This window comes from Microtus oregoni, unplaced genomic scaffold, assembly GCF_018167655.1.
Source record: "Microtus oregoni isolate MIOR12 unplaced genomic scaffold, Mior012 000035F_ref0000213, whole genome shotgun sequence".
Classification (NCBI taxonomy): Eukaryota; Metazoa; Chordata; class Mammalia; order Rodentia; family Cricetidae; genus Microtus; species Microtus oregoni.
The window spans coordinates 1,118,273-1,131,436 of NW_024543094.1; the positions used below are offsets into that span (position 1 = coordinate 1,118,273).

At 39.0% G+C, this 13,164-nt stretch overlaps 1 protein-coding gene across 1 annotated transcript in view; it reads left to right on the forward strand.

Annotated features, from left to right (window-relative positions):
• Positions 1–13,164, forward strand: part of Sugct (succinyl-CoA:glutarate-CoA transferase) — a 674,235-nt gene that overhangs the window by 9,004 nt on the left and 652,067 nt on the right. Inside the window, exons 2-3 of the mRNA XM_041630811.1 lie at positions 10,198–10,249; positions 10,836–10,909. Coding sequence (XP_041486745.1) covers positions 10,198–10,249; positions 10,836–10,909 — 126 coding nt within the window. The remainder of the gene's footprint in view (positions 1–10,197; positions 10,250–10,835; positions 10,910–13,164) is intronic.

The following is a 13,164-nucleotide window of genomic DNA, read 5'->3' on the forward strand; positions in this document are numbered from 1 at the left end:
TCCTGATAATGAGGAGATGTGTAATTGGAATTTCTTTGGACCACCAGCTTCCAAATAATGACATGGAGACTTCTTATTAAGTATGAAAGCTTGGCCTTAGCTTAGGCTTGTTCTAAACTAACTCTTATAACTTAAATTAACCTGTTTATATTAATCTATGTTCTGCCACATGATTCATTACCTTGTCTCAACATAGTATATGTCCAACTTTCTCTGTGGCTCACTGGTGAATTCCCCACCTCTCAGATTCTTCCACTGGGTTCCTCTCTCTCCACGGAAGTCCTGCCTATCCTCTTCTACCTTGCTGTGGTCCATAGGATTATGCAGTGAGAACTCAACTGACAAAACCTCATAATTAGCCCACCAGGATCACACATTCCAATGGAAGAGGCCCACACACAGAGTCGTGGTGATGTGGGATTCCCTGCTCTGTATGCTGTGAATACCATTGGTTAATAAAGAAGCTGTTTTGGGTCTATGATAGGGTAGAGCCGAGCTAGGTGGGGAAAACTAAACTGGATGCTGGGAGAAAGGAGGAGGAGTTAGAGAGAAGCCATGTATCACCACAGGAGACAGATGGAACTTCACCCAGTAAGCCATAGCCACGTGGCGATACACAGATTAATAGATATGGTTTAGGATATGAGTTAGCCCAAAATTCACTTAAGCTATTGGCCAAACAGTATTGCAAACAATATGGTTTCTGTGTGATTATTTTGTGTCTGAGCTGCCGGGTGGCTGGGAAACAAACAAGCAGACTCTCCTTACAACATGGTGGGAGTATTTCCTTTATGAATAGTCAGTGTCCTTACTGTAAATTCCCTGGGAAGCCATAACACTCCTCTTCTGTGGTAGGATTCATCCCCAAGCCCCCAGCAGTGTGTTAATTGTTTACTGGGTACAATTTTCCTTATGCATTGGTATATTGGATGGCTTCTTCCCAGTAATGCATGACTCTGGCAAGAAAATAATCACAGACAATACCCTTACTCTCTTTACCAGGTCCTTGTATAAACTTCGAAGTCTGTCTGTCCCTCCCTCCAACCCCCACAATTATCTTCTTTGAAAAATAGTTTGTCATTGTTAGTGTCCAGGCAAAGAGACCTCAACTGAGACATTCATAGACACCCGGGTACAAGAATTATGGCATGTCTGAAGTTGTTGAGCCTAAGCTCTCAGATAGAGAACAAGAGTGCCCTGGATTCACTTTGCCAGCAGATAGGGAACGTCTGTCCCAAGCTAACTTAGCATTAACCTTAAAGTAAATCCTCAACTATTTGTATTTATTTTTACCTTGGTAAAATTGAAGCAAGAAATTTACTGCTTGTATTTCATCCCGAGAGGCAGCATAGGGTGTAATCCTTAGAGCCAAAATGTTCCTTTTAGACAACTAACAGTTGGCGAAAGTACTAACGGGAACCAAATGCCCAAATGCTACTCGCTTCCCCTGTTTGCTTACATACGTTTCCTAGTTACCCGACACTCCCTTTGCCTTCTGGAGAAAAGTGGCCTGCTGAGAAAAAGATTATTCTTGCCTTGCTCATGATTTTCACTGATTATAACTTTTAGCTTATTTTCCTGGTTACTTCTAAGAAATTAGTGAAGCACACCTGCCTCTGCCTCCTGAGTGCTGGGATTAAAGGCATGCACCACCACCGCCCGGCCAGTAAAAAGGAATTTAAGGGGTGAGGGAACAGGATACATGTGAGATGGTTTATGAAAAACCCTTATAGAAACCCTCTATTTTGTAAAGAAATTTAATAATACAGTTGTAGCTTCTCATGACTCAAATCCCTGAAGAAGATGACTATCCCTTTCCTCGGAGCTATCAATTGCCAATAGCTTTTTTTTAAAACTATAAACTGATTGGCTCATTAGCTCAGGCTTCTTATTAATTCTTATAACTTATATGAGCCCATTATTCTAGTATATGTTAGCTACATGGCTCAGTACCTTTTTCAGCGAGGCAGTCACACCTTGCTTCTTTTGTGTCTAGGCCTGGACTGCGTCCTCTTCCCAGAATTCTCCTGTTCTCCTTGACCCGCCTCTACTTCCTGTCTGTTTGTCCTGCCTATACTTCCTGCCTGGCTACTGGCCAACCAGCATTTATTTAAAATATAATTTACATAATACAGATCATGGTCCCACACCACTTCCCCCCTTAAAAAAAAACAACAAACAAACAAACAAAAACAAGAACATCCATAGTCCATTTTTTTGGGAATGTGGGCATAGTTTTCCAGACTACTTCCTGCTGGTTGGGGGCACTGATAATCTTATGGGGACCTAAAGAAAATTTATAGTTATAATCAAGTCCTGACTGGAGTATCCGTTGAGGCTTGATCATCTCAGGCAGCATCTTGAATCTGTTCTGGATGTAGAACTCAGACAGCTGGGCTATTTGTTTCTACTGGAGATCTCTCATGTTGTCTTCCTTGATCAAACCTGGTTTTTCTTAACTCAGAATAAATCCAAAACTTCTCATATTCTGTGGAAACAAAAGCAAAACCTCTTCTCCAAAGTAACATATCTTTTGAAGTCAGGTATTTTCAAAATACCTATCTTGGATTGATTCAGCAGCATTTATTAACAAATATCTTTTAGCAGCTATTGCTCCTTCCTCAACATTCAAACAATTCAAAGAAAGCATAATAACATACACTATCCAGATTCTCTGTGTATTTTTCATCTTTACGTGGCTTTATTTTAACCTCTATTTCTTTTATTTTTACTTTTAATTTTTTGTTTTTTGAGATGGTTTCTGATTTGTCCTGGAATTTACCCTGTAGACCAGGCTGTCCTTGAACTCAGAGACCTGCCTGTCTCTGCCTCCCAAGTGCTGGGATTAAAAGTGTGTGACACCACACCTTGAATTCACAGAGATCTGTCTGCCTCTGTCTTCCAAGCATTGGGATTAAAGGCATGTGCCACAATACCTTAAACTCTCAGAGGTCCATCTACCTCTGCCTCCTAAGTATTGGGATGAAAGGTGTGTGCTGCCACACCCAACTACTCCCTTTTTTTCCCAAGTCGTCATATATTTTTAAACACAGTAACACCTTTAGAAGTTTTTTTTATCTTTGAATCTATCTTTACTGTATATCTCTCTTTTTCTGACCACATGAGTCTTTAATTTACTAAGCAATATGGGTAGGATTAAAGCTGTGGTTTTGATGACTGGATCCAGCCCATTCTTTAGCTTTCTGAGATTTTAAAAAATATTTCTGTGTTGGGGCTGGAGGGATGGCTCAGCAGTCAAGAACACTGGCTATTCTTCCAAAAGACCTGGGTTTAGTTCCTAGCACCCACATGGCAGCTCACAACTGTTTGTACCTCCAAGATCTAACACTCTCAAACAGACAAACATGCAGGTAACATACTGATGTACATAAAATATTTCTGTGAAGCACGTAATTAGAATTTTGGTTGGGATTACATTGACTCGATTTATTTTGGTTGGTCAGCCATTTTCATAATATTGGTTCTTCCAACACATGAGCATGAAGGTCTTTCCATCTTCTAGTGTTTTCCTTGCTTACGTTTATTGTAAGGCAATTTATTTTTTGAGGCCATTTTGAATAGGATTATTTCTTTCATTTTTTTCAGTTTGTTTTTCCTTGTTGTATAGGAATGCTACTGTCTTTTGTGTATTTTGTATCCTACCACTTTGCTGAAAGTGTTTATCAGTTTAAGAATTTTTGGGTCTTCATTGGAGCACCGGACAGATATCTCAAGGTCCAAATCAGGAGCAGAAGGACAGAGAGCATGAGCAAGGAACTCAGGACCGCAAGGGGTGCACCCACACACTGAGAGAATGGGGATGTTCTATCGGGAACTCACCAAGGCCAGCTGGCCTGGGTCTGAAAAAACCTGGGATAAAACCGGACTCGCTGAACATAGCGGACAATGAGGACTACTGAGAACTCAAGATCAATGGCAATGGGTTTTTGATCCTACTGCACGTACTGGCTTTGTGGGAGCCTAGGCAGTTTGGATGCTCACCTTACTAGACCTGGATGGAGGTGGGTGGTTCTTGGACTTCCCACAGGGCAGGGAACCCTAATTGCTCTTTGGGCTGACGAGGGAGGGGAACTTGATTGGGGGAGGGGGAGGGAAATGGGAGGCGGTGGCGGGGAAAAGACAGAAATCTTTAATAAATAAATTAATTAATTAATTAAAAGAAGATAAATAAAAAAAAAAGAAAAAAAAAAGAATTTTTGGGTCTTGGCCGGGCAGTGATGGCACATGCCTTTAATCCCAGCACTCATGAGGCAGAGGCAGGTGAATCCCTGTGATTTCGAGGCCAGCCTGGTCTTCAAGAGGTAGTTCCAGGATAGCTAGGACTGTTACACAGGGAAACCCTGTCTCGAAAAACCAAAAAAATAAAAAATAAATAAAAAAATTAAATTTTCTTTTAGGTCTTGTAGTGATATTTTGTTTGTGTTTTAACAAATAAAGCTTGCCTGAAGATCAGAGTGCAGAGCTAAACCACTAGAGGCCAGGCAGTGGTGGCACACACCTTTAACCCCAGAACTTGGAAGACAGAGCCAGAGGGATCTCTGTTAGTTCAAGGCCAGCCTGGGCTACACGAAATTGATCCAGTCTAAAAGAGAAAAAGCTCATACAAAGGTGATCCCAGCAGTTGTGATCATAAGCCTTTAATCCCAGCACTAGGGAGGTGGAGATAGGAGTGATATGTCTGGGCAGAGAGAGGAATATAAGGTGGGAGGAGACCAGAACTCAGAGCAGTCTCAGGATGCAGTCTGAGGATTAGTAGAGACATTATTAACCTTCAGTCTGAGGATTTGGTAGAGGAAAAGGTCTGTCTTGTGGCTGGCTGCACTGCTTTCTCTGATCATTCAGCTTTTCCCCCTAATTTCTGCCTCTGGGTTTTATTTATTAAGACCAGTTAGAATTCGTGCTACAAGGTCTTGTGTATAGAATCACATTATTTACAAATAAAAATACTTTTACTTCTTTCTTGATTGTTTGCATTCCATTTATTTGCTTCTCTTATGGGTTGTTGCTAAGACTTCTACTGCTATATTGAAGAGGAATAGAGAGAATAAACATCCTGTTCCAACCATTTTTTTCTCCTGTCTAACTATTATTCTAGCATGAAAAATAAAAAAAAAATATTCCTTGTGGCCTCATGAATGGATTTTTTTTCCTATAGTCTGAAGGAGTTCTTCAAGTTTCTTCTGCAGGGCTTGCTTGGTGGTTGTAAAATTCTTTACCGATTTTTATTATGAAAAAATTTCATTTTCCCTTCCATTATGACAGACATATTAGCTGGGGATGATAGTCTGGGTTAGAGGTGTTGTCTTTCAGAACTTGAAACACATTTGTGTAGGCCTTCCTGCCTTCTAAGATTTCAGTTGAACAATGTGGTGTTATTCTTTGGGGCCTGACTTTATTTGAGATTTGTTGTCTCACTTTTTCTTCTTTCAATATATTTTCTTTGTTCTTTATATTTAGGTTTTTTTTTTTGTTATTATGTGATGAGGGGAGGTACTTTTTAATTGTCTGTTTGGTGTCCTAAATGCTTCCTTTATCTGGATTGGCATCTGCTTTCCTCATCCTGGGAAATTTTCCATTACGGCTATTTTTTTTTCTATTATGACTATTTTTAAAATGCTTTCTTTGGCTTTAGACTTGACTCTTTCATACTTATTGTCTGTATATTTGGTCTTCTCGAAGTGTCCTGCATATTTGGATGCTTCCTGGTACCTTATTAGCTTATCTTTGTCCTTGTTGGACGGTTACAGTTCCTTTACCTTTTCTGCAGGTTGTGTTAGTCTAATCTTTTTTGATCCATCTGTGAGATTTTATACAGTTTTTTTTTTAAATTTGAAGTGTTATACTCTTAATTTCCAGGATTTTAAATCATTTTCCTTAGTATTTTTACTTGTTGAGTTCATGTTTTATATTTTCCCCCTCCTTTATTTTATTCACTTGTTGTGTTCTTGTTCAGGAGCTTTTTCTTTGCTTTCTTTCAGCATATTTATAATCATGTAAGTTATCTGTGCAAGATTTCATAAAATCACTCTTGCTAAATGACATTTGGAGGTGTTGTGTTGTTTTGGTTTCTCATATTTCTTTGTTACTGTATTGGGATTTACATGTATTATTTTTTTGCTAGGTTTGTTATTTTTTAGCTATAAGCTTTTTGGAAGTATTTGTAATATTCAAGTCAGATTTGTATGTGGTAGAGTTGAGTGTGCCATTTAGAAAATAGTTTCTCAGTCCAAGAGCTCAGGGTACTTTGTATTATTCCCTGAGTGGTGTATTAACTGGGATAGCAACAGTGACTGTTTGCTATTATCATTATACAGTGTCTACTTTAACTTCAACAACTCTTGGAAGATAAACAATCAAGGATAGTATGGAATATATTTAAATTTTACCTGAACAAACTAGTGGGAGAAAAGTACCTTGCATAGGATGAGAATTAATATTAGAATTACTTTGAAAAAAGTGAGGTGGGAAAAGTAGCTGTGAGGAAAAAGTTCAGATACTTTTGAGGTCCATACATTTTACTTATATTTAAAATTTTATTATTAGCGGGTAGTGGTAGTGCATGCCTTTAATTCCAGCTCTTGGGAAGCAGAGGCAGGTGGATCTATGTGAGTTCTAGGTCAGCCTGGTCTACAAAGTAAGTTCCAGAACAGCCACGGTGGTTACACAGAGAAATCCTGTCTCAAGAAACCAAAATAATAATAATAATGATAATAATAATAATATTTTGATTTGTGTTTTGTGTATGCAGGTGTGTGCTTGCATGCTCACACATGCTATATGCATGCAGGTGCCCACAGAGTTACGGGCAGTTGTGAACTACCTGATACAGGCGCTGGGTACTGAACCTGGTCCCCTACAAGAACAGTTAGCGTTTTAACCCCTGAGCTATCTCTCCAGCTCCTTATCCATAGATTTTAGAGAGTGTTAAATCTTTGAAAGATTACAACATGAAGAAAAAGGAGGCTGGGATAAGAATAAGAGAAAAAAGAAAACATATATGGAGAAGAAGAGTATGAGACAGGGTTGAAAAGTGTTAGAAAGTATGTCTTATGGTATGTGGCTGGAGAAACATAAACAATAGTCTTGCAGTCTAACTGAGCAATATACAGGCACACCCAGAACCATCATGAGACATATATGCAAGAGCGGAAATGATATATGTGTCAGTAGGAAATAAAGGATACTTACAGAATGAGTTGTTGGCACAGCTGTGGTGTGTGGAAGGGTAAAGTTCTCAGATTTGCCTGGCTCTCTCAAGTCTGGCTTCACTTGATGCTGTATGTGGGAGGAGTGAGTAGGATCCACTGGTCTCTGTAGCGTAAGTGTTCTGGTGTGTGGTCGAGCAGAGGTGGTAAATCCCTTCCTAAGTAGTTACCTTGGATTCTTCTGATGCCACTGCGATCTCTTGAGGAACAGCAATTCCCTTACAGTTTCTGCTATCCTTCCTGGGGGGCAGCTTTCATGTATTTATAATTTTCAATTGCAGTGTGGTTGGAGGGAAGTAATATCAGTTAGTCAAAAATTATTACAGGTGATTATAAAAAGTCATCTTGTAAAAAATGGGAATGGATGCAATCTCTCTGAATAGTTTGGGTAATGGGGTCCGTCCTACAGATCATCAGACTTAGCAGTATTTCAAAAGTCAGTTCACCCAGGGCCGGGTGTTGTGTCTGCAGCCCAGTTCAAAGGTTCATCTGTCCATGTGTCTGAGTTCTGCTTTATAGTGTTTTCCTGTTCCATTTTAAGTATCCTGAACCATTTGTACCCCATTTTGATCCTCAGTATTCTCTGTAATGTTCTCCTCCTTTGTCTAATCTAATTTTTTTTTTTTTGTTGCTCATCTTTTTGTTGGATGGTGACACCTAGTGGCAATTTTTTTTCTGAAAAAGGATATATAGAGGTAAAGGTTTTCAGTATTATTTTTCTACTTTCACACGTTTTGTATCTTGACTGGATTTAGAACTTCGGGAAGAAATTTCTGTTTTTTGTTTGTTTGTTTTTGTTTTTTTGAGACGATTTCTTTGTGTAGCTTGTAGCCTGTTCTGGTACTTGCTCTGTAGCCCAGACTAGCCTTGAACTCACAGACATCCTCTTGCCTTTGTACTGGGATTAAAGGTATGCATCACCACTGCCTGGCAGGAAGAAATTTCTGTATCCTCAATTTTTTGAAATGTTTTGCTCTATTTTAGCTTCTAGTGATGTTATGGAAAAATCTGATATTTGAAGATGGAGGGATGGCCCTGTGGTTAAGACTTCTTGCAGCTCTTGCAGAGGACCAGAGTTCAGTTCCCAGATCACACATTGGGTTGCTTACAAACTCCTGTAACTCCATTTTCAGGGGATCCAATACCCTTTTCTGGTTCTCATTTGTATCTGCATGATTCTAGTGCCAATTCATCCTGTTCCTTTACAGGAAACAGGGCTGTTACACGGAGAAACACTGTCTCGAACAACAACAGCAATAAAAAAGCACCCAAACACATCACTGTAAAAAATCTGAAAAAGAATATCTGAAGCATTTAAAAAGGCATTTTGGCCATACCACCACAGGGTAGTTTTAAATTTTTTTCACATAATATATTTTGAACATGTTTTCCCCTTTAGTAACTCTTCCAGAGCTGATTATTTTATTTGCATGTGTGTATGTGTATGCAAAAAGGTGTGCATATTCCCAGTGAATGTATGTAGGTCAGTGGACAATTTTTGGAATTTGTTTTTTTTCTACTTTGTGTGTTCCAGGTATGAAACTCAGGGTGTTGGGGTTGGAAGTTACTGCCGTTAGCAGCTGAGCCATGTTACCAAGTCCCAGTGGTTGGTTTTAACTGTCAATTTGGTACAATCCATAATAACTTTGAAAGAGTTTTGGTGAGAGATTTTTCCATATTAGATTGACTTATTTAAATGCCGTGTTGGCCAGTTAAAAGTTGTGGTCTCTATCTTAGGGTTTCCATTGCTGCAAGGAAACACCATGACAAAAAAGCAAGTTGCAGAGAAAAGGGTTTATTTGGCCTATGCTTCCGTTTTCTGTTCATTGTTGAAGGGTATCAGGATAGGAACTCTGTCAGGGAGAGGTCCGGGAGGCAGGAGCTGATGCAGAGGCATGGACAGTGCTGCTTACTCATTTGCATCCCCTGGCTTGCTCAGCCAGCTTTCTTATAGAACCCAGGACCAGCAGCCCAGGGGCAGCACTACCCTCAGTGGGCTGGGCCCTCTTCCATTGATCACTAATGGAGAAAATGCCTTACAGCTGGATCTCAAGCAGGCATTTCTTCAACTGAGGCACCTTTCTGATGACTCTAGCTTGTGTCAAGTTGACAGAGAATCAGTCAGTCCAAGTACCATTGACTTCAGTAAGTGTTGGACGATAAACAAATATGGGTAGCAGGGAAAATACTAATTTTAGTAACTAAAATTAGGTGCAGGAGGGAAGTAGGAAAGCAAAGACAGGGATAAGTATTAGATTTAGATCGATTTTGAAAATAAAAAAATATAATAAATATGGTGGGCAACAAACTGGAAGAGGAGAAAGCCAAAATACTGTTAGGACCCACAGATTTTAGAGGTTGTTAAAGCTACGTGATGGTGTAACCAAGAATTAAAAAGTGAGGGTAAGGCTGGGAGAAAACAGAAGACAGGAGTAAGAGGGGAATATATGAGAGGCAGGTGAAAAGACCAGGTAGAAAGTGCACAATAAAAGAGTGGATCGAGAAATACATAGAACAGTCAAGAAATCTGACTGAGCAATCAAAATCAAAGCCATCAGGAGACATATAGGCAAGGGTACGAAGTAAGAAATTAGAATACGCTATGGAATACATTTCTGGCACAGTTGTGCTGATTGGGAAGGTGAAGTCACAATCCCTCTGGCTCCCACAGGCTCCCTTTGCTGCGTGGTGAGGGAGGCTTGAGTCTTTGTAGACATCTTGTTTGTCTTGTTCGTGTTTCTGTCCTGCAGAGGGGAGAGGCTGTAAATCCTTCCCTTATGCTTCCATCAGACCCCTGCAGATTTTTTTTTTAAATGAGACAGGCCAAGGTTTCTATGTTACATACCAAACAGGATTATTGTGAAGGAAAATTGCTTTTGATAATAACAGATTACTTAGAATATCAAGAGGTACACAATGTTTACTTTGAAAATTTGTAATTCATACTCTTCAATGTTACCTGTTTTGCCAGATACTGATAGTATGAAGCCACTGGACGGTGTGAGAGTTCTGGATCTAACAAGGTTTGTGTTGGATTATCTTCAGTCTAGTGAGTGAGTCCCCCCTTTTTTGAAAGGCTTTATTAGTTTTTAGATTATAAAGAGATATTTACATGCTTATGTTGGAATTTTGGTGAATAAACAGAAAAGAAATTCTGGACTATCATTATTTTCAAAGACAATAAGTGTAGTAATTATGAATTTTTCCCAGTATACATATTTAACTTTCCCCAAATTAGAACTGTATAGAAGTTATGTTTTTACCTATATTTTAAATGTACCAATATGTTTTGAATAGTTTCCCATGCTCATTAGGGTTAATGAAAGGTGACATTTCTAAATGTCCCCCAGTTGCCTGAATAAGGCCTTTTTATATGCAGATCTATGCTTTGGTGTCGGTTGTTTCCTCAGTATAGAATTCTAGAAATAAAGTTGCTGCACCAAAGGAGTTATAATTTTTTAAAGTTCTTGATAAATATCGAAAACTACAATTTTAGCAAGTTTGATCATTGCTAGCATTATATGAGCTTCTCTCAGTTAATTTGGCTTAAAATTGTTAATTCATATATTTTGAAGATGGTCTTTTATCTGTCTCTGTTTACCATTATAGAGTGCTGGCTGGACCTTTCACCACAATGAATTTAGGCGACCTTGGAGCAGAAGTCATAAAGGTGGAAAGACCAGGTGAATCTGTTTACCCTTAAACAATAGATTAAGGGCAGTAAATGTTTTTGGTAATTTAAAAAATAATCCAGGATTAGTGTAACCATAATTGATGAGGAAATAATGGAAATGAGGCATTTTTCGCCATCCCCCATTTTTCTCTGTATCTATATCAATTATCTTTTACTTATATGTATCAAAGACAGCCTCAAGCCAGTTCCCTCTTGTATACTGGAACGTTCTGTTGCGATACTAGCAGCAACACCAAGTGCTAGGCAAAGCTCTAAGCCCTCCACTGATCTTAGTTGAATCTTTGTAGCAACTCTATATGCTGATAAACGAGTCAGCAGTGAGAAGACGAAGGCGTCAAGAAGTAAGGCAACTTGCTCAAGCTCACACATTTAATAAGGAACATGCAAGAACTCTGCTCTAATCCTGGTGCCCCTAAAGCCATAGGAGTGGTCACATGAGTTAGTGTGACTACACTCACTGACTTCGGACTGAAGAGCAAAGGTGCAGAAAAAGAAGGAAATAGGATTCAAATAGAAAAAAGGAAAAAGAACCAAAGTTCTTCAACAGGAGAGCCAAATACCCAACCTAAGTCATTATTTTCAAATAAAAGAAATATTTCACCATTTTATTATCATAAAAGTTTGTAAAGAGGTAAAAAAAAATTAGATAAATTCTTTGGAAGTTTTTACTTTGTAAAGATTTTTTATTTATTTATTTACCTTTTAATAGCATCTCTTTTCCTAATCCAGATTAGCCTGGAGCCTTAAAGACCCAGACTCCAGTGCTAGGATGTGACATTTTTCCAGGTCATTCTTTCTCCTTTGCATATCAAGTAAACACTCTCTGTGGACACATTTTCCACTTTATGTGGTGCCTTTTCAGCATTTTGGCAACCTGTTAGTTCATGCTACTATTGATAAAGTGCTCGGGAAAGTGCCAATGTAGTAGTACATCCCTATTCTCTAACAACTATTTAGGTAGCATAGTCCTCATCTGTTTTTGTTCTCTGCACTATCCTTTAAGCTTGTTTATTCGGGAATTTCCGAAAACGTTATTCTGTGTGGTGGTGCCCCCATGTAATCTGAGCCCTAGGGAAGTGGAAGCAAAAGGATCAGTAGGTCAAGGTCGCTCTTTACAACCTAATGAGTTCTAGGCCAACACAGTGCTAAATAAGATGTCTTTAAAACAACAGCAAAATCACATTATCATTTGTTTTCGAAGATCTGATCCTTAAGGACCTGGAACAGAATTCTCAAAACAATAAGAATGGCCTAGTCTGGTTCTATAGTAGATATTTATCCATAAAACTCAAAAGATAATAATTTATAATAGTATGAATTTATTAATTTACAATAAGTGACACACCCTTCAAAGTAGAATACTTGGGAGACTCAAATTCCTCCTATATAGATTTTCATAAGAACTTAAAAAAGTTAGCAGAAGATTCTCATTAGCACCAAAATGAATGACATCATTGCATCCGGTGGTGAGGTTGTTATCTCAACTGGCAGAAGTGCTTATCAAGTGCTGCTTTCCAGAGACAACACCTCACCCACCCAGTCAGTGACAGGCACCACTTTATGTCTTCATGGATGTGCTGGGGAATGCTGAACTTCCTGCCTCACACTCCAGGTTATATGAAGTTCTAGCTTCCTTATTCTAGTCCTATTTGAATACCAACCCTTCTCCTCTTTTTCATCATCTTCTTTTCTTTTCTTTTTGAGACAGAGTTTCTTAGTGTAATATCTCTGGGTGTCCTGAAACTCCCTTTGTAGACCAGGCTGGTCTTGAACTCACTGAGATGCATCTGCCTTTGCCTCCCAAGTGGTGGGATTAAAGGCTTGTGCCACTGCTGCTTGACTCATACCTATTTTTGATTCTTTTTCTTTTTCGTCCTTTTTTTTTTTTCAAGAGAGAGAAATAGAGAGACAGAGACTTGTTGCTAAGTAGAGCACACTGGTCTTGAACTCATGATCTTCCTGCCCCAGCATCCTCAGTGTTGAGATTACAGGCCTCAATTTAAACTTCTGCTTTTTAAACTTCATCTGTTTCTACATAGAACATCCATTCTAATTCTTTAGTCATCTTAGTCGGTAACCAAGTTAACGTTTGTATTTATTTTGCTCTGTCTCTACCTAATAGGAACTGGGAATAAAGGCAGACTGCCACACCCACCTGAATTTTATATGGGTTCTGGGGATTTGAACTGTGGTCTTTATGCAGGTGTAGCAAGCACATTACTTACTTCTGAGCCATTGCCCCAG